A 21871-nucleotide genomic window follows, 5' to 3' on the forward strand; every position below is an offset into this window, starting at 1 on the left:
TATTAAATCAATATTTGCCCATAAAGGCATTTCCACCACCATTTCTCGCATAATTCATTTTACCGACACAAAAAGATCCCACCATGTCGAACGAACAAATTATCTGTCGGTATTTATAAAATTGTACCGAAACTAGCCATTTCCATCACAGCTATCGTAATTTCTTTACTCATAAAAACTGTGGATGGAAACGTGGTTAGTGACATAAATAATAATTTATTCTCCAGGACTCAAAATGTATAGACAGGCAAACTCTTCTTCCTTAAAATCCCAATAGTTTTGACAGTGTACATATTCAAGTATTCAAAACACACATAGCAGCTTTTATCAGTTTAAATTACTCAGCCAATGACCACATTTACAGATTGGGACTCTGGGGTTACATGCTTTGTGTTTACAGAGTGATGAGATGGGACATTGGGTTTAATCGACTTCCTCGATGGTGGGGCCTGAGGATCCACCACCTCCAGGAGCAGCACCGCCAGCGCCTGAGAAGCCTCCAGGCATTCCACCAGGCATACCACCGGCACTCTGGTACAATTTGGTGATGATGGGGTTGCACACCTTCTCCAGCTCCTGTTGCTGGTGCTCATACTCTTCCTTCTCCGCAGTCTGTGAAAAAAAATATACAGATTAAGATTGATTTATTTACCTTCGACACGTTATTGGTAATAACTTGGTTTAAATTAATGGGCACAGCAACATACTGTACCTGGTTCTTATCCAGCCAGGCAATGATCTCATTGCACTTGTCCAGAATCTTGGTCTTGTCCTCGTCACTGATCTTGCCCTGTAGTTTATCATCCTCCACTGTGGATTTCATGTTGAAAGAGTAGGACTCCAGGGAGTTCTTAGAGGAAACCTTGTCACGCTGCACATCATCCTCACACTTGTACTTCTCAGCCTCCTGGACCATGCGCTCAATGTCCTCCTTGCTCAGGCGACCTGGTCAGACAAAAAAATAATAATCTTAAGTTAAGGATACTCTCACTATCCAAGTGGGCATTATATTGTAATAGCATTTCACTTTAGTCACATTTTATTGTGTCTACCTTTGTCATTGGTGATGGTGATCTTGTTCTCCTTGCCAGTGCTCTTATCAACGGCAGAGACATTGAGGATGCCGTTTGCATCAATGTCGAAGGTGACCTCAATCTGAGGAACACCGCGAGGTGCAGGGGGGATTCCAGTCAACTCAAACTTGCCCAACAGGTTGTTGTCCTTGGTCATGGCCCTCTCACCCTCATACACCTGGAGGATACAGTTTATATTAGCTAAAACCATACATGGTCTTCAAATGAGAAGTACATTTCACTAAATAGTCCCTTAGACATCCAACAAAGGTATTGGGACATATTTTGTCTTTCAACCTCTGGTGGAAACTATGAATGGCAAGAGTAAACTTCATCACAGCAAGTGGCTAAAGGAATGAGGACACATTGCCCTGAAATGTACATTTTATGCAGGGTCTTTTCACCTGAATGAGCACACCAGGCTGGTTGTCTGAGTAGGTGGTGAAGGTCTGGGTCTGCTTGGTTGGGATGGTGGTGTTACGTTTGATCAGGACAGTCATGACACCTCCAGCTGTCTCAATACCCAGGGACAGGGGGGTGACGTCCAGCAGAAGCAGGTCCTGGACATTTTCAGACTTGTCACCTGAGAGGATGGCTGCCTGGACAGCTGTAAAAGGGAATGGTGAGGTTAGACTCATGTAAAAACATAATTGTAGAGCCACAGTAACATTGTTACTCAGACATTAAAAAAGGAAGGTGTTGGGCCATCTTTTGTCTTTTGAGTACTAATGGCAGGAATAAACTTACTCACAGCTAAACTATTAGGATAGGGCTAGTTATAGCAGCCCAATGACCACAGAGTGAAGACAAGATGATCAGTGACCCACCTGCGCCATAGGCCACAGCCTCGTCGGGGTTGATGCTCTTGTTGAGCTCTTTGCCGTTGAAGAAATCTTGGAGCAATTTCTGGATCTTGGGGATACGAGTGGAGCCTCCGACCAGGACAATATCGTGGACCTGGGCCTTGTCCATCTTGGCATCACGGAGGGATTTCTCCACTGGGTCCAAGGTGCCACGGAAAAGATCTGCGTTGAGTTCCTCAAAACGAGCTCTGGTGATGGAGGTGTAGAAGTCGATTCCCTCGTACAGAGAGTCAATCTCGATGCTGGCCTGGGTGCTGGAGGACAGGGTGCGCTTTGCCCTCTCACAGGCGGTACGGAGACGGCGAACAGCTCTCTTGTTGTCACTGATATCTTTCTTGTACTTTCGTTTGAACTCTGCGATGAAGTGGTTGACCATGCGGTTGTCAAAGTCTTCTCCACCCAGATGGGTGTCTCCAGCAGTGGACTTGACCTCAAAGATGCCATCCTCAATGGTCAGGATGGACACATCAAAGGTGCCGCCACCCAGATCAAAGATAAGGACATTTCTTTCAGCACCAACCTGAAACAGAAGACTGTTCAATATTTAAACGGTATGACACATGGCTAGCTAGAGAGAGAGATATATATACATACAAAAATATTGTCTCATGTACAGTGCGTCTGTGTGTAATATTTATATAAATATATGAGAGAGAGAGCGAGAGAGAGCGAGAGCGAGAGCAAGAGATACATACAAAAATATTGTCTCATGTACAGTGCGTCTGTGTGTAATATTTATATAAATATATATGAGAGAGCGAGAGAGAGAGCGAGAACTTAATGGCAGGAATAAACTTCATCATAGCGATTTAAATCTAGTTTGTCCAAATCAAATTATTATTTCAATAGACCTTCCTGAGCTCTAAAAATATATATATGTGTCTCACCTTCTTGTCCAAGCCATAAGCAATAGCGGCAGCGGTTGGCTCATTGATGATTCGCAGAACATTCAGACCAGAGATTGTTCCAGCGTCTTTGGTTGCTTGGCGCTGAGAGTCGTTAAAGTAAGCTGGCACTGTTACAACCGCATTTGATACAGTCTGCAAAAATGAGGGTAGAAAAAAAGAAGTTGCGAATGAATAGACTAACTGTCAATAAAAATCTGAAATAGACTGCAATGCAACTCAAACTCACCTTCCCGAGGTAGGCCTCTGCAATCTCCTTCATCTTGACCAACACCATGGAAGAGATTTCCTCAGGGTAGAAGCTCTTGGTCTCGCCTTTGTATTCAACCTCCACTTTGGGGCGTCCACTATCGCTGATGACGTTGAAAGGCCAGTGTTTCATGTCAGACTGAACCACAGTGTCCTCAAATCTTCTACCAATCAAACGCTTAGCATCTGGAATACGCAAATAAAAAGTATGTTAAAACGATTGCATTATAGACATACTCTGATCATAGCAGTTGATCTTTGGTTTCTCACTCAGACATCCAAGGAAGGTTATAAAACCTCTGGTGGAAACTACAAATGGCAGGAATAAACTGCATCACACCTTTACAAACATCTACCAATAGTAACCATTGCAATACATAAACCTACCGAACACTGTGTTGCAGGGGTTCATGGCAACCTGATTCTTGGCAGCATCACCGATGAGCCTCTCAGAGTCAGTGAAGGCAACGTAGCTTGGTGTGGTCCTGTTACCCTGGTCATTGGCAATGATTTCAACCTTACCATGCTGGAACACACCCACGCAGGAGTAAGTGGTCCCGAGATCAATGCCAACCGCTGTTCCCTTAGACATAGTTGCTGTGAAAACAGATACATATTTAATGATGAGCAAAGTCTTTCCAATAGGTGGCAGTCATCATCACTCAAAGTAAAGTGACCCGTAGAGACTTTGGACTGTAGTTTATGAATCACTGTGTCTGTATTTACACAGGCAGCCCAATTCTGATATTTTTTTTAACTAATTGGTCTTTTGACCAATCAGATCAGCTCTGATGTGACAATCTATTTTTCAAAGCTGATCAGATTAGTAAAACAAAAAGTAGGAAACAAATCTGAATTGGGCTGCCTGGGTAAACGTAGCCACCACAGATTACATGTGCAACTTCCTTAATGGAGAAATATGCCAACTCGTTGTGTTGAAATTAAATTCCTAAGAACGGTGACTAATCCGGTTCCAAAAAAGTCATAGGCCTTCAGATTCATTTAAAGGGCGACTGCACTTCCTGATTTGGCCTTGTTTTAGATTTAGTTCATTAAAAAAATGCTAACGGCCTTGACAGAATTCAAAGGTGAGTTTGTTTTGTGGTGTGGCTTGATGTGGGTGTTTCCTGCGTGTACGCAGGTGGAAAGAGTTAGCCAAATTATTAAGCCAATTAGCTTCAGTCGGCTGGTGTGCGACCGTGGCAAAGTTGGTTTTACTTTGGATAGCGTATCTCTGGGGATAGTTAGGGGCCGTCAAAGTACACAATGTAAAAAGGGACAATATTTTCATGTTGCACATCTTTTAGTTGTCTCATCGAATGCTTTCAATATTTGTAAATTAAGTTCTACAATTTATAGTTGGTTTAAGGTTAAGTCATTGAAATTTGGAGCTATTGACCTTTTAAATGATTGTTCCATGTACACTGTGTAATTTACTGATGGTCCCTAACTAGCCCCATTGTGATATCGAATGTCAACCAAATTGACCATTGGCATTGTGATCTGAGTTCTGAATTGATGATTACTTGGGTTCTGCAAATTGTGGGAATTTGGGCTAGATTAAAATAAACACAGCCCATGGAAAACTGTTACGGTACTATTCATTCCATGACAATTTTGTTTTCCTATCATCTTGCAAATCTCCGTTTTGTACGAGACATACTTTATGACCAACATTTTCCTATTTAAACTTCGTAGTCAATTTTGACACTAGAATAAATGTATCTGCACATATTGATGCCGCATAGGCCTTTTTCAAAATGAGAAGTTGCTTTTTAGGGACAGTCGCTCTTTAAACTGATGGCAAAGGTGCATAAATATAGAGAAATTCAGATATGAACAATGTTCCTACTAAACTGCACGCAGCTCCTCTTGGACTGCAGTGCAGAAAAAATATCAGCGTGCGCAGAGAAGCACAAGACTGAACTTCACTCAGTTTCCTCCTTTAACACTATCAACGTTTCACTCTACCGTGGGAATTGTGCTTGAATCAACACAATATTAGCCACTTCCAATGTAACATACCGAAGCAAACTATGCAAGAGATTTTCTTGTAGGCAGAACACATCGGAGTAGGATTCTACTGCATTGACAAGCACGACTCAGGCACATACTTTACACAGACCGGCGCACCATAACCTATCAGAACTGCACTTGGCCTATATGTAAATAGCCATATATGGATCTGTGCTGTTCACTTTGAACTGGACTGTGTTTACTGCATGAGCAGTCACGAGTAGAGGTGCTTGTTTTGAGATCTGCATGTTGTCACCTGCGTACATGTTCATTTGTTTTGCTAGTTAGTGAGTTATTAGCCCAGTTATAGCTAATTTCTATTCAATAATAGGGGAGTGGTTGCTTCCTACAAGAGCACAAAATGTGTGCATTTCTAGCCATCTTTGAAAAGCAAGGCAGGTAAATAGCTTTTTTTATGTTTTAAAGGGGCAGTGTTGTATTTTGAGTGGTCTTGAATAAGCTAAGTAGCCAATAGGAAGAGGGTAGCATTTGTCTGATTCCTTGTAATAATGGTATGGGAATAATAATGAATGTTATTTTGTAAAGTGGTTTATTGCATCAAACAACAACATTTTCAGGACAAATGGATAAACAGGTTCATGACAAGCCCTCAATGTTTTTTTATTTTTATTTCATGAAATGTAGGCCTACATTGAACAACACACACTTGCTGCTACTGTAGTTGAATGATAGAACAGCTATTTCCATGTTAAAATGTTATGGGATGCATTTTTTGTTTTGATGGTAGGCCACTCTGGTAGGCCTACACTTTGATCAAATAGTCACAATAGCCTATGTGGTCACTGTTAAAACTGTAACTTAAAGCGAGTAAAGCCTCAATGTTCACAGTAAACACACGCCGGAAGTTGCACAGAATTATCACGTTTAAGGTGTGCTCAGCAAACCTGAAATTTGCTGAGTGCCGAAAAAAATAGCGGTACTATTGGAAATGACATCCTTGTTTTTATTACTTCCCCCAAAGTTCTTAAACTGGCAAATTGAACCAATCAGCACAATCTACTTTTTCGTTTTTTCAATTTGCCGCTGTCTTGGAGCTAGAATTTGAATCATGTAATGCCTTTACAATTTTTTAACGGTGAGCAATGTACAATATGGTGAACTTAGCAAACGAGGCATTTGTGGTAAGTACATGGGGGCTGCCATCTTTATGCATCTTCGCCATTCATGTATGGGCTGGCATTGGATGGGCCAGGCAGCCATCTTAGGCAAGGCAAGAGGTATACATGGTGCGCTGCCTTACAACTGTAAAGACTATGCTACTGCAGTCCCATGGGAAATTCACCATGTAGCAGAGGTTGACACATTGAGACAGCAGGGAATTTCCAAGGGCATACAAACCCATAGGGCTGTGGGTAATGGCACTCAAGCTATTAGGAGTACACACAAAATAAGCTGGGGTGCTTTTTTCATCTCTGAACCTATAAATTATACTACAGTGAACACCATCAACACTATTTAGCCTACTATTATTATGTTACACAATCAAATGTCAGAATGTCTTGCCTTGGCAATTGCATAATTGCACTTTCACCCAGTTTGGCGTGGTTCGCAAATGCGATTTATCTTTATCTGGGATGATCCCTGACCATCTGGGCAGGAACGTGCTTTGCACGATTGTGACTAGATGCAATACAGCGACAGACAAGATTTACAATTGAACTACCGCAAGAGTTGGATTTAACACTTTGAAGCCAGAGGATGAAGGAGTCATATTTAACTGTTAGCTTTACAAAGTAATTGTACTTTCTCAGTTAATAAAATGTATGATTGTTTATTTTCGATGAAAGAGTTGATGATGGGTATACTGTTGCATGCGTGTGCTCAGGCCCAGTCCTGGCTGTTCTGCCACCCTAGACTGGCCAAAGAAATTGTGCCCTCCTATAGACAGGCTGGTTGTTTAGCAACAAAACCAAGGCATGTGCAACTATGAGGCAAAACAAACAGGGTTGGCTTAGATTATTGACAACATGTAAACTATATTTAGTCTCCAATGTTTATTGAAAACGTAAATAAATTAGCACAATGAACACTTCTCTCAAATGCATTGTTAAAGTTGTTTGTTAGCTAGGGTGACCAGACCCGTTTTTGGTGACCTGTCCCCAGCTGGAGCTGTCCCCGTTTTTAACTGTGCGTTAAAAACAGACCGCGAAGTGAAATAATATTTTACGTCGCAAGAAAGACCAGACAGGAGCCTACCGGTTGATGTCTCAATCGTGTTGTGCTTGTTTTGGCCAACAGATGGGGCTGCTCGCTATAACAGCTTCATTCACTCGTCTTCTACTAACTAACGTTACTTGCTTGCGCTAGTTTAAGAGAAAACTGCTGTGGAAAAGCAGAGGAAGCAAATTGCAGAGGAAATTGCATCTGAGGTCCTGGTGGTCATCCAAAAATGTAACCTGGAAAACAAAGTCGTTCCCTGCCGACAACACAACTTTGGAGGACCGAATAGGCTGGGGAGGATCAATGTCCATACCAAAGTTAAAAATGCTCTGCAACAGGAGGTGATTGGCTTAGGTTGTCCTGCCCACATCATTCATAACACGGCCAGAACAGCTTTGGATATGATACCCCTTGATGTTGAGTACCTGCTAACAAAGATATTTTCATATTTTCACCGTCAGAGTAGAAAGACTGAAGAGCTTTTGTGAGTTTGTTGGCCAGGAGTATCATTTTAGGACAAAGCAATGTTTGCTGACTGTCCATGCTCCCTGCTCTAGAATGAGTGATGAAAATGTATGTGCCATTGAAATATTATTTTCTTTCTGAAGACAAATACCCTGTTGTCCTGCGAATAATGTTTGAAGATCCACGGACTCAAGTTTGGCTGGCCTTTGTCCATGGAAACCTGCCCGTATTCAGTGACACGATCAAGATGCTTGAAGGCCAGGACCGCTGTGCTGTGGAGTCAGCTGAAATTCTGGGAACGTTGAAGCAACATTGACTGCAAGACGTGATGACAACTTCATTCCAGTTTTGGTCAGAGGACTTCTGAGAGAGCTAGAGGAAAATAGAGCAATGTCTAAAGAGAGCTTTCTCAAAACATCCCAATCATTCCTCACTGTGGCTGTGAACTACTTGCAAGCATGGGGAAAGCACACAGATAAATCTAAAAGACTTACATTGTCTCCTTTTAAAAAGGCAACCTCAGCGTGAAGAGATCCAGATTCCGAGTTCAACTGTATATGATGGCAGCCCCAAAGTGACCATGAATGTGGATGCATTGTTTGACGAGGTTACTGGCCTGCAAGAGTTCCTAAAGGGGGGATCGCTTGAATAATGGAAAACATCTGAGACATCGCTTAGTCAGAGATGGAGCATGGTGGTTACCCACTTCAAAAAGAATGACGTCCCACACACTAACCTGGCTGATTAGCGTCTGTTGTCATGTGCTTACCTAGAAGTAATGCACCAGTTGAGAGAGTGTTCTCCCAAATTAATGATATTTGGACAGCAGCAAGAAATAGGTTCACTGATCCTACCATCAAGGCCGTGCTTATTGTGAAGACAAACTTCAACCTCCCCTGCCAGGAGTTCATGGAGAAGCTTGCCAAAGACAGAGGGAATCCTGAAGAAAATACATTCTTCTGAGAAATATACAGATTAGGTTGGTATAAGTATATTATGTAGTTACCAATCTCATCATCGTCTTATTTCTTTATTATGTTGTTAAGTATTTCATATATACTATTGTCTTTTTCAAATTTTGTTCATGTGGTCTTCCGCTCTTATTCTACCAGGACCACTGAATGGCTTTTCAGATCAGTTCTGTCTTGTCTGTAGTGTTTCTGTAATATAGTTGTTTTCTCTATCACAGTGTGCCTATTTGACTAAATACATGAAATCAGAATTGTCCCCCATTTTTATTTCATAGATAATAACATTGGATATTTTAATGATATAGTGACCACCAAACTGGAAATGTCCCCGGTTTTCATTTCAGAAATCTGGTTGCCTTATTGTTAGCTAGTTAGTGAATTTTAGCCATATTAACATTGAAATAGAATCAGTCAAAAAAAAATCAAGGCCAGTTCAGACCGGACCAAATCTGAACCAAACATCGAAAAGAAATTGGCCCATGCTTACTGCGGTGTAGCCTACAGTGTCAGCCCACAATGGAATTCAATGAATGCCAATCCATATGGTAGAACTACAGTTTGTAAAACAGGCAGTTGCATTGGCTTTATTAGTCCTGATTCCTGTAACTAATCAACTTGGCAATTTAAGCTCTGAATATCAGATACCCAAATTCATCAGAAGTTACAGTGCCTTGCAAAAGTATTCACCCACCTTGGAATTTTTCCTATTTTGTTGAATTACAACCTGTAATTTAAATATATTTTTATTTGGATTTCATGTAATGGACATACACAAAATAGTCCAAAACTGATGAAGTGAAATGAAAAAGAGAACTTGTTTCCCAACCAACTGTAAAGAGGAAAAGTGGTGCGTGCATATGTATTCACCCCCTTTGCTATGAAGCCCCTAAATAAGATCTGGTGGAACCAATTACCTTCAGAAGTCACATAATTAGTTAAATAAAGTCCACCTGTGTTTAATCTAAGTGTCACATGATCTGTCACATGAACTCAGTATATATACACCTGTTCTGAAAGGCCCCAGAGTCTGCAACACCACTAAGCAAGGGGCACCATAAAGACCAAGGAGCTCTCCAAACAGGTCAGGGACAAAGTCGTGGAGAAGTACAGATCAGTACAAAAAATATCTGAAACTTTGAACATCCCACGGAGCACCATTAAATCCATTATTTAAAAATGAAAGAATATGGCACCACAACAAACCTGCCAAGAGAGGGCCGCCCACCAAAACTCACGGACCAGGCAAGGGCTTTAATCAGAGAGACATCAAAGAGACCAAAGATAACCCTGAAGGAGCTGCAAAGCTCCACAGCGGAGATTGGGGTATCTGTCCATAGGACCACTTTAAGCCGTGCACTCTACAGAGCTGGGCTTTACAGAAGAGTGTCCAGAAAAAAAGCCATTGCTTAAAGAAAAACATCAGCAAACACGTTCAGTGTTTGCCAGAAGGCATGTGGGAGACTCCCCAAACATATGGAAGAAGGTACTCTGGTTAGATGAGACAAATGTAGCCTTTTGGTCATCAAGGAAAACGCTATGTCTGGTGCAAACCCAACACCTCTCATCACCCCGAGAACACCATCCCCACAGTGAAGCATGTTGGTATGTTTTTCATTGGCAGGGACTGGGAAACTGGTCAGAATTGAAGAAATGATGGATGGCGCTAAATACAGGGAAATTCTTGAGGGAAACCTGTTTCAGTCTTCAAGAGATTTGAGACTGGGACAGAGGTTCACCTTCTAAGCAGGACTATGACCCTAAGCATGCTGCTAAAGCAATACACGAGTGCTTTAAGGGGAAACATTTAAACGTCTTGGAATGGCCTAGTCAAAGCCCAGACCTCAATCCAATTGAGCATCTGTGGTATGACTTAAAGATTACTGTACACCAGCGAAACCCATCCAACTTGAAGGAGCTAGATCAGTTTAGCCTTGAAGAATGGGCATAAATCCCAGTGGCTAGATGTACCAAGCTTATAGAGACATACCCCAAGAGATTTACAGCTGTAATTGCTGCAAAAGGTGGCTCTACAAAGTATTGACTTTGGGGGGGGGGGGGGGGGGGGGGGTGAATAGTTATGCACGCTCAAGTTCTGTTTTTTTGTCTTATTTCTTGTTTGTTCCACAATAAAAAATATTTTGCATCTTCAAGGTGGTAGGCATGTTGTGTAAATCAAATTATACAAATGATACAAACCCCAGGTTGTAAGGCAACAAAATAGGAAAAATGTCCAGAGGGGTGAATACTTTCACAAGCCACTGTATCCTGAGCCTATAGAGCTCTACAGTGGAGGTGTCATAATACCCATAAAACCTAGCGGTCAAAGAGCGAAATGGTTCCAATAGGGAAATTTAGGGGAAAAAAGGTCAGTGTTTCGTGTAGGCTTACTCTGGCATGTCGTTTTGATAACCATGTAAATCTCTCTCGGACACAGTGACTTTTATCAATATATTTGGCTCTATTTTCTCTCAGATTCGAAAATGCTAATTAGCATCAAAGTAGACATCATGCAAGACTAAAAAATCACTGCAAGCTCCTGCAAGTCATCTCTAGCTGACACCTTTGCTAACAGGTATTGTGTCAGTTTAAAACTTGCACAAGACAGTTCACAGAATTGTCAACTTAAAGAAATATAGCCAATTTATTCAGTCCAGTGTAACTCAGTTGGTAAAGCATGGCGCTCACAGCACCACTGTTGAGGTTTCGATTCCCATGGGGGATCAGTAGGAAAAAAGTATTCAAATGTATGCACTCACTAATGTAAGTCACTCTCAATGACTCAAATGTAAATGTAAAAATGCAGGTGAATATATTGATAAGTCACCTTGTCTTGGAGAGATTTACACGATTATCAAAACATCACGCCAGGGTAAGCCTACATGAAACACAGTCCTTATTTTAAGTGTTTCTAAACTCCCCTACAGGGAAAAATGTATGGTGGAAAAACGATTGGAACCATTTCCTTGTTTGACCACTAGGTTTTGTGGGTATTATGATTCATACTGTGGTACTCTATTTGCAATGTGTTTAGCCTACATCAGGAAATGCAGTAGTATATTATTTTTCGCTATGATCAGCTCATCAAAAATTGACAGATACAAACTGGAAACCACTGATCATGACAAATTTAGCACACAGGGTAAAACTCCTGGACTGCAGTTGTGATTAGCCTGATTGTCTATTCAGTATTGTCCATTTTACTTTGACCTGTCCTGCTTTTATGATATGCTGTTTGTTAGCGTCGATGCAACCACGAGTCCAGTACAATGTAAAAACAATCTTGGTTGCATCGAAGCTAGGTGTGTTAACATGTCAGTGTATTTTTCATTTGATTGAGTGCCATTTGGGTTGGGCTATTTGATCGGAGAAACCTGCATGATGTAAAAAGTGTCCATCTCATTACATTGTCATACATTCTATCTCCAGCCTGTAGGCTACAGAAAGGTCCACATTCTTTTTTATACCATAAATTATGTAGCAGAAATAGCTTAAGTTAGATGTTTTTTTAACAGAATGTTGGTGGAGCGATGCATCTCCAACAGCACCGTGGAGAGGCGCGCAGGGAATGGACATGCAAAATATTTTACACTCCTGCCTTTGACAAAGTGGGTACTGCTCATCAAAGGGCGGAATCAGCGCTCCCCTAAAAATCCTATATACCACTGGTTGAGAGAAATGGTCATTATTTTTGGGCAGAATTATGTGCGGTTTTGTGTGTCAATTAGGCAGCCGCGTAATCCTGCCTAATGTGCGGGCCGGCCCTGAGTGTGCTTACTGTGACTGTCAACCTAATATTGGCTACTCTAGCCCAGCTACTTCCCACACTGTTGCTGGACCGCAGTGCTTGTTGTTACCGTTCATTCTTGACATGTAGATGGTTATCAGTATTAGTTATTTATTGTATAGGGTAGTATCCTACTTTTTATCAAATCATGGGAGGGAAGAAAATTGGCCACGTTGTCAGCATGCTTCAGTTTGGCTGGCGTCTAGCCGAGCTCTACTAGCCTTCGCTTGAATTACGAGAAAAGCCAGTAGACACTTCCTCAAAATAGTCATTCAATGAAGATAACTGAAGAAATCTGCCATTCATTTTGACGTTTTTGTCGAGATCTTAGTTGCGCTATTTTGCATCTGACTACAATATTTGGTGCAATATTTCTCCAGTGAAAAAATGTGCATGAGATCGAGTCATCTCTCGTTAAATGACAACAGGCACTTCATTAAAGAATCCCTACTTTTGACCAATCGCTGATGAGGAAGTGTAGGATTTGTCTACAGACTTTGGCTTGCCTCAACATTTTTTTTGCCGAAAAATTATCAAAACATTTAGTCTGGGAAGCATACGGACGCCTTTAGCAGCCACCGGCAACACCATAAATACTGCTACCTAGTAGGAAGCACTCACGTCGGCAAGCACCTCGATACAACATCGGTGAATTAGTAATTCCCACCAGCTTGTCATCGTACTTCCTGATGGAAGTGACGTTAGCTAAATTGGCATGTCACTTACATCCCATATGAATACTACCTAGCTGTCATTACAAATGAATGAGGAGTCTATAGTTAAAAGTATAAAGTCAACATTGTGCTGCCCTCTTCATTGGCTTTCGACACTGTTGATCAGTCACTGCTAATTTGGATGCTTTCCTCAATTGGTCTAGACCAGGCTGCATGTAACTGGTTTTAAAATTACTTGACAGATGAAACTCAATGTATATCTACTGATGGTGTTCAAACAGATTTCCTGGATATTACGAAAGGTGTCCCGCAGGGGTCGATTCCGGGTCCTGTACTTTTTACTATTTACATTAAGAATATCGAATGTAAAAACTAAAAAAAAATGTAGCCTGCACTTGTATGTCGATGATACTGTTGTGTATGCTATTGCCCCCACAGTTGACCGGGCTCTAGCTGAACTACAGTATGTCATCATTGTATTACAGAAAAGCTTTATTGACCTGAAATTAGTGCTGAATGCAGGTAAAACTAAGTATATGTTGTTCTCTGGAGTGCATAAAAATAAGTCTGATTTAACAATACAGTGCCTTGCGAAAGTATTCGGCCCCCTTGAACTTTGCGACCTTTTGCCACATTTCAGGCTTCAAACATAAAGATATAAAACTGTATTTTTTTGTGAAGAATCAACAACAAGTGGGACACAATCATGAAGTGGAACGACATTTATTGGATATTTCAAACTTTTTTAACAAATCAAAAACTGAAAAATTGGGCGTGCAAAATTATTCAGCCCCCTTAAGTTAATACTTTGTTGCGATTACAGCTGTAAGTCGCTTGGGGTATGTCTCTATCAGTTTTGCACATCGAGAGACTGAATTTTTTTCCCATTCCTCCTTGCAAAACAGCTCGAGCTCAGTGAGGTTGGATGGAGAGCATTTGTGAACAGCAGTTTTCAGTTCTTTCCACAGATTCTCGATTGGATTCAGGTCTGGACTTTGACTTGGCCATTCTAACACCTGGATATGTTTATTTTTGAACCATTCCATTGTAGATTTTGCTTTATGTTTTGGATCATTGTCTTGTTGGAAGACAAATCTCCGTCCCAGTCTCAGGTCTTTTGCAGACTCCATCAGGTTTTCTTCCAGAATGGTCCTGTATTTGGCTCCATCCATCTTCCCATCAATTTTAACCATCTTCCCTGTCCCCGCTGAAGAAAAGCAGGCCCAAACCATGATGCTGCCACCACCATGTTTGACAGTGGGGATGGTGTGTTCAGCTGTGTTGCTTTTACGCCAAACATAACGTTTTGCATTGTTGCCAAAAAGTTCAATTTTGGTTTCATCTGACCAGAGCACCTTCTTCCACATGTTTGGTGTGTCTCCCAGGTGGCTTGTGGCAAACTTTAAACAACACTTTTTATGGATATCTTTAAGAAATGGCTTTCTTCTTGCCACTCTTCCATAAAGGCCAGATTTGTGCAATATACGACTGATTGTTGTCCTATGGACAGAGTCTCCCACCTCAGCTGTAGATCTCTGCAGTTCATCCAGAGTGATCATGGGCCTCTTGGCTGCATCTCTGATCAGTCTTCTCCTTGTATGAGCTGAAAGTTTAGAGGGACAGCCAGGTCTTGGTAGATTTGCAGTGGACTGATCCTCCTGCCATTTCAATATTATCGCTTGCACAGTGCTCCTTGGGATGTTTAAAGCTTGGGAAATCTTTTTGTATCCAAATCCGGCTTTAAACTTCTTCACAACAGTATCTCGGACCTGCCTGGTGTGTTCCTTGTTCTTCATGATGCTCTCTGTGCTTTTAACGGACCTCTGAGACTATCACAGTGCAGGTGCATTTATACGGAGACTTGATTACACACAGGTGGATTGTATTTATCATCATTAGTAATTTAGGTCAACATTGGATCATTCAGAGATCCTCACTGAACTTCTGGAGAGAGTTTGCTGCACTGAAAGTAAAGGGGCTGAATAATTTTGCACGCCCAATTTTTCAGTTTTTGACTTGTTAAAAAAGTTTGAAATATCCAATAAATGTCGTTCCACTTCATGATTGTGTCCCACTTGTTGTTGATTGTTCACAAAAAAATACAGTTTTATATCTTTATGTTTGAAGCCTGAAATGTGGCAAAAGGTCGCAAAGTTCAAGGGGGCCGAATACTTTCGCAAGGCACTGTATGTACTTGATCGTGTCCATGCTTGCAAATATCTTGGCATACAGTATTGATAGGTGAAAAGCTGTCTTTTAAAAAGCAGATTGATTAGTTTGCTAAGAAGCGGAGAATAAAAATGGGCTTATTCTATAGAAATAGGTCCTGCCTTTCGCTAAATAGTAGAACACAGATTATTCAGTCAACGTTCCTCTCGGTCCTAGACTATGGCAACATCTATATGAACGCAGCTGCCACTTCATTAAAGCGGTTAGATGCGGTTACACTACATTTTATTACGGTGCCAATTTTAGTACTCATCACTGCATTTTCTACCAGAAAGTTGGTTGGCCCTCTGATGTCACGTAGGTTGATACATTACCATTTTTGCATTTATAAAGCCCTTTTGCAAAAAGTCCCACTGTACCTAACATCATTACTAAACTTTAGACATACGAGTTACCACACCTGGTCTCAGGGATGGCTAACTCTGAAAATTCTGTCTCTACTGAGTTAGGTAAATCAGCTTTCTGTTTTCTTGCACCTTATTTGTGGAACAATCTTCAAAATGTTCTTAAATGTGATGTTCTGGTGCCTCGAGGGCAGGTATTCCCAAACTGGGGTACGCCCAATGCCATCGGGATAAGCCAAATAAAAACGTGATTCACATTTGGGTGAGGTTTTTTTCTTGCCTGAGTAGCCTCGTTTCATTGCCAAAGATGAAATTAAACCATCTAGTGTTCAGCGAAATAACAACACAATGTCAAATACAGGTAGCCTAGTCAAATAAATAACATCCAATCACATCAACCATTACTCTCTCGCTGGAAACCTTCACTATTGCGCAGACATTTAGAAACAAAACATGACCATTTGAAAATTAAGCCACGGGGGGTTTTGGAGTGACAATAAAGACGACTATCGAGTAGTAAGACGTATAGAAGCAACAGATACCATTAATAAGAAGGGGCTAGAAGCGTCTTATATGGTGAGCTACCGAGTGGCTAGGACAGGCAAGTCCCATACTATTTGAAGGACTTAATTCCTCCTGCTGCCGCGGATATGCGGCTGGGACAATGTTGGGGGAAAAGGCCCAAAAAACTATACAGACAATGCCTTCATCAAACAACACTGTTACACAACACATCAGTGACATGGCAGGAGATGTTCTATATCGTGGAGCTCTGCTCCTCGTGGTTTACCCCGCTGCCTAGGCAGTGAATTATACACACACCTGCAGTCAATAGGAGTACAGGTGTCCCTATATAAGGGGACTCTTCCCCTCAATCAGCCTCCCATTAGCTTCAGCGACAGGACTGGCCTGAAGAAGCCTAGAAGAGAAGAGAGAAGTCTCAGGACGAACCCGCTGTCGATCTCCTGGTCTCAACATCGTCTTTCAATGAGCATGCATTTTCCACCCCAAAAGCTCTTTTAAGAGCTCAGTGTCGCTGATCCACTATGGTGGCTATGGCCCTGCACAACTTATGTTTCGTGTGCTTAGGTTCACAGCGTGCTAGGGGCAGCCTCACAGATCCCCCGAAATGCCCTAGCTGCGCCCTCCTTTCTTAAAGGAGAGGAAGCAGCGGTGGGCATTTCAGGGTAGATCTCCCTCTAGAGGACGCCATGTCTGTGTTAGCCTCAGGTTCTGAGGCGTCATATGATGACGGCGCCGCTAGAGAAGACGAGGATGTTGGGAAGTGTTTGGATTTTTCTCCAGAAAAATCCACTCTACTGACCAAGATTGAAAAAAAAACTGCCACAGAGAATGTGGAACCTGTATGCTGTCATGTCAAGGGCATGCTCTCTTTCCTACAGTTCATGTTTCACAAACAGGTCTCACCCACCACCATTAACGTGTTCGCGGCAGCAATTTCAGCTTGTCATGATGGGTTTGGCAGAGACATCGTCTTGTCACATTCTAGTGAAACAGTTTCTATTGGGAACGCAGCAGCTTAGGCCAATGCCTAGAGCCACGCTGCCCCAGTGGGATATAACTTTGGTACTCAAGGCGTTCTGCGAGACGCCGTTCGGGCCTCTGAATCAAATCCCCCTCAAGATGTTCTCTGAAGACGGCACTGTTGCTTGCTTTGACTACGGCCAAGCGCGTCAGTGATTTGGGTGCTCTTTCGACGAGACCCGACTGCCTTGCCATTAACGGCGATCTGAGCAGAGCGGTGTTACGTCCTAACCCTGCATTTATGCCGAAGGTTATTAAGCGCTTTTACAGGTCACAGACCGTTGAGCACCCCCCATGTGGAGTGGAGAGAGGAGAGGCTTCATCGCCTGTGCCCAGTGCGCGCCTTAGCATGCTACGTGTAACGCACAGCGACGATTAGGTCATCGCTTCAGCTATTTGTGTGTCACAGTGCTAGTACACTGGGTAGACCACTTTCAAAACAGCGGCTGTCTCATTGGCTTTGTGAAGACACTGTCAGTACAACAGGGAATGTCGAGACTGCCCACCAGTCTATCACTGTGTTGGGAGGAGTGATGAGGGAAATAGTACTGTAACTAGTGTTACTTTACTATTGGACCGGTCACTAAATTTGATGGAATATTAAGGTATCATCTATCTGCTGATGCAGAGTAGGTGGCCCATATTCTATTATCTGCCCACTAATCATTGGCTTTGCCTATGGATTGAGTGTGGCGGGTTACACTGAGAAATCAGTGAGTAGGTCTTCTAAATTGGTTCAGCCTGCACTCAGCTTTGCTGGTGGAAAGGCGGGAAACGCAGGATCAATGGACAGGGTTTCCATCAGGTCCGCTTTCTCCTATTAGAATAACTACATGACATGACTCCTGGCTGGGGGTGTGGCACAGTAGAGTCATGTGTTGTATCCTGCTCATAGGTCTATGACTGTGTTTGGGTGGAAGGATTAGGGATATAGTTTCTGTAACTGGTGTTAATGTACTATTAGACTAATCTTTAGTATTGACAGTTTTGAGCTCATCTATCCACTCGTACAGATTAGTATGACTCATTATGTTTATCTGCCCACTAGTCATTGGCTATGCCTTTAGACTGAGTAGGGTGGATTAGACCAAGGACGCAGTACATTGTGACACAGTCTGTTTTCAGTGTGTTACAGTACTGCGGGTTTTGGTCGTAGCCATTGCTGGGCCCGACCTGTTCATTAAGTGGGAAGAGTTAGGCTCGGCAGGGAGCACATGTTGGAGTGTTGAGCTCCCCTACGGGGCAGAGCTCCACGATATAGAACGATAGTTACCGGAGTTGTAACTCCAGTTCTATGAGTAGAGCGGAGCCACATTAGGCCTTAAGGACCTGCCGAACCCCAGTCTCGCTGAAGATAATTTCTCGGGAGGCTGATTAAGGGGGATTCTGTGCGTTACAGACGGATGAGTCAACAGATGTAGCGGGCCTGGCACAGCTCCTGGTATATGTCCATTACGTTTATAGAGGGTCAATTAAGAAAGACATCCTCTTCTGCAAACCACTGGAAACCAGGACAACAGGAGTGTAATTTTTTAAGTACTGGACAGCTTTGTGACATAAAATGGACTTTGGTTGTCAATATGTGTTGGTATCTGTACTGATGGCGCAAAAGCCATGACAAGGAGACATAGTGGAATGCCTGACAGCTTGAAAGACGTTTTGGACACTACAGTGAAATATTATCTTTGTTAAAGCAAGGCCCCTGAACTCTCGTGTATTTTCTGCATTATGCAATGATATGGGCAGCGACCATGTAACACTTTTACAACATATAGAAGTGCGCTGGTTATCAAGGGGCAAAGTATTGACACGTTTTTTTAAATTGAGAGACAAGATTCAAGTTTTCTTTACTGACCATTTTTACTTGTCTGACCGCTTGCATGATGACGAGTTTCTCACACGACTGGCCTATCTGGGTGATGTTTTTTCTCGTCTGAATGATCTGAATCTAGGATTACAGGGACTCTCTGCAGCTATATTCATTGTGTGGGACAAAATCGAGACTATGATTAAGAAGTTGGAGCTCTTCTCTGTCTGCATTAACAAGGAGAACATACAGGTCTTTCCATCATTGTATGATTTTTTTGTGTGCAAATGAACTCAAGCTTACGGACAATGTCAAATGTGATATAGCGAAGCACCCGAGTGAGCTGGGTGTGCAATTACGCAGGTACTTTCCCGAAACAGACGACATGAACAACTGGATTCGTTATCCCTTTCATGCCTTGCCTCCAGTCCACTTACCGATATCTGAACAAGAGAGCCTCATCGAAATTGCAACAAGCAGTTCTGTGAAAATTTCATTTAATCAGAAGCCACTGCCAGACTTCTGGATTGGGCTGCGCTCAGAGGATCCTGCCTTGGCAAGTTGTGCTGTTAAGACACTGATGCCCTTTGCAACCATGTACCTATGTGAGAGTGGATTCTCGGCCCTCACTAGCATGAAAACTAAATACAGGCACAGACTATGTGTGGGAAATGATTGAAGATTGAGACCCTCTCTAATACAACCCAACATTGTGGAGTTATGTGCATCCTTTCAAGCACGCCCTTCTCATTAACCTGTGGTGAGTTATTCACAATTTCCGATGAACAAATAAGGTTTGTTCATCGAAAGAGCAAAATTATTGATTATTATTATATTATTATTTGTGCCCTGGTCCAATAATAGCTCTTTGTCACTTCCCACGAGCCGGGTTGTGACAACAACTCACACTCATTCTTATGTTTAATAAATGTATCATATAGTGTGTGTGTGTGGTAGGCTTACAACAATGGCAAAAAACAACATTTGAGAGTGTGCTGACCCTGGTGCTAGAGGGGGTATGCAGCTGGAGGTTGAATGTTTGAAGGGATATAAAAAGTTTGGGAACCTCTGCTCTTGGGCAGCTCTAAGCTGATTGAGGTCCTAATTACTAATGAGTGTGGTCCTCATCAGTTTAGAGCTGTCTATTGCCATAGCAACGGAAAGCGCCAAATTGCTGGCTGGTTTCAAAACATCCAGTTCAAACTCTCGCGCTATTTCAATGGTAAATTTCATCTGCAAGTCACGACCGTTTTATACCCTCCCCCACCCGGGATTCTGAAGGACAACGCTGTAAGTACTGCAGTACAGCTGGCTCCGCATCCATGCGCATTAAAATTAATTGCGGCCATTTCACCCGTACCGTATTACATTTTCTAGAGACTGCTCTGGCATCTCTTAGCTGTCGTCTCAGAGAATGGTTGAATAAACCCCCAGTGAATACAACAATGTAGTTCATCAAATTATCTTAAATTAACAAATAGGTATACACATGTGGATTCTAATTATAAGGACACACTGACACAAAAGTGAATATGGGTAGCCAAGAAACAATTGTAGGAAACGCCACATTACATATGCCTATAACTGACAATGATGTAGGATATAACAGATTAATATTTTGTTGCTTTAATTACCTGGATATAATGGACGCAATTCGGAATGAAAGCTGTTCGCAGTCTCCGCAACCCGATGAATGAGACGAAGCCTCTTCCGGATATCTTCTTCCAATAACTCTTCACCTGCCGGTGAAAAGAAATGTTGCACTTCTAGTATGTTCTAGCAGACTGAAACTGATCTACAATCAGAATGTAGCCACTATTGTTCAATGCGGAATACGTTATATGGCCACGTAAGGAATCAACCAGCACTAGGATCAGTTACATTTTTCTGTACGCTTTCCCTCAACGCATTGAACTCTGATTGGTTGAAGTTTAGCTCGTGCGTTACATAAATTCCTTGGGGGGAAAAACGTAGGTCGACAGAATATTTATATAGGCCCGGAAATAGCAAGATAATATTCTAGACCTTTCCTAATCAATTAACTGGGACTGACCCACTGAAATCAGAGTCCCAGAAATGCAGTTTGAACTGTGCTTTTACATCTGCCAATATACAACCACATTTACATCAGTGGAGGCTACTAATAATAATGGCTGGAATGGAGTGGCATCAAACACATTGATTCTGATCCAGCCATTATGAGCCATCTTCCCCTCAGCAGCCCCCACTAATTTAAATGTTTTATTTAACCTTTATTTAACTTGGCAAGTCAGTTAAGAACAAATTCTTACTTATAATGACAGCCTAGGAACAGTGGGTTAACTGCCTTGTTCAGGGGCAGAACGACAGATTTTGACATGTCAGCTCGGGGATTCGATCTAGAAACATTTTGCTGGCCCAACACTCTAACCACTAAGCTACCTCCTGCCTTACCTCTAGGCTAAATGTTCCCAGGAAGGAAATGTAACAATGTCACATGTTACTGGTGGCTCTGTATGTCAACCTTTAACCAACCTATTTCATCAATTCAAAGTGAACAGCCAAAACAGAATTTGAACGTGTGGCCCAGAGGTCTTTTGACAGTTGCACTGCCTGTGCTGATACTCCCATTATATAGTATATGAGGAACTACACAGAAAGCTACACAATTCCCCCTCTCTCTAGAAGAGTCCCATGCACAAAAGCAAATGGGAACCTTCTTCAAAGGCCTGTGGGACTATACTACTGCTGTCACCAGTGTAGAAATTGAAGTGGAACCGCCATAG

General features: G+C 42.2%; 2 protein-coding genes across 3 annotated transcripts in view; one reads left to right on the forward strand and one right to left on the reverse strand.

Moving 5' to 3' along the window:
* Positions 1-195: 195 nt before the first annotated feature.
* Positions 196-21009, reverse strand: LOC110533508 (heat shock cognate 70 kDa protein). Its single transcript, XM_021617785.2, has 9 exons — positions 20741-21009; positions 3478-3687; positions 3071-3276; positions 2824-2976; positions 1901-2456; positions 1478-1680; positions 1053-1251; positions 713-945; positions 196-612 (listed from the first exon to the last, which is right to left on the reverse strand). Exons 2-9 carry the CDS (start codon positions 3680-3682, stop codon positions 424-426), a joined length of 1944 nt encoding a protein of 647 aa, XP_021473460.1. The 5' UTR covers positions 3683-3687; positions 20741-21009; the 3' UTR covers positions 196-423.
* The window catches only part of crtam (cytotoxic and regulatory T cell molecule), a 32783-nt gene continuing 14870 nt past the window's right edge, over positions 3959-21871 (forward strand). For both annotated transcript variants that reach the window (XM_036989319.1, XM_036989320.1), the window contains exon 1: positions 3959-4178. In XM_036989319.1, the coding sequence (XP_036845214.1) occupies positions 4151-4178 (28 nt within the window). In that variant the 5' untranslated portion in view covers positions 3959-4150. The remainder of the gene's footprint in view (positions 4179-21871) is intronic.

Source organism: Oncorhynchus mykiss, chromosome 10, assembly GCF_013265735.2.
Source record: "Oncorhynchus mykiss isolate Arlee chromosome 10, USDA_OmykA_1.1, whole genome shotgun sequence".
Classification (NCBI taxonomy): Eukaryota; Metazoa; Chordata; class Actinopteri; order Salmoniformes; family Salmonidae; genus Oncorhynchus; species Oncorhynchus mykiss.

Coding starts and splice junctions, on each gene's coding strand:
- LOC110533508 (XM_021617785.2), bottom strand. CDS start 3,682: ATGTCTAAGGGAACAGCGGTTGGCATTGATCTCGGGACCACTTACTCC. Junction 2,977..3,070: donor CAGAGGCCTACCTCGGGAAG/GTGAGTTTGAGT, acceptor TCATTTTTGCAG/ACTGTATCAAATGCGGTTGT. Junction 2,457..2,823: donor CTTATGGCTTGGACAAGAAG/GTGAGACACATA, acceptor CTTCTGTTTCAG/GTTGGTGCTGAAAGAAATGT.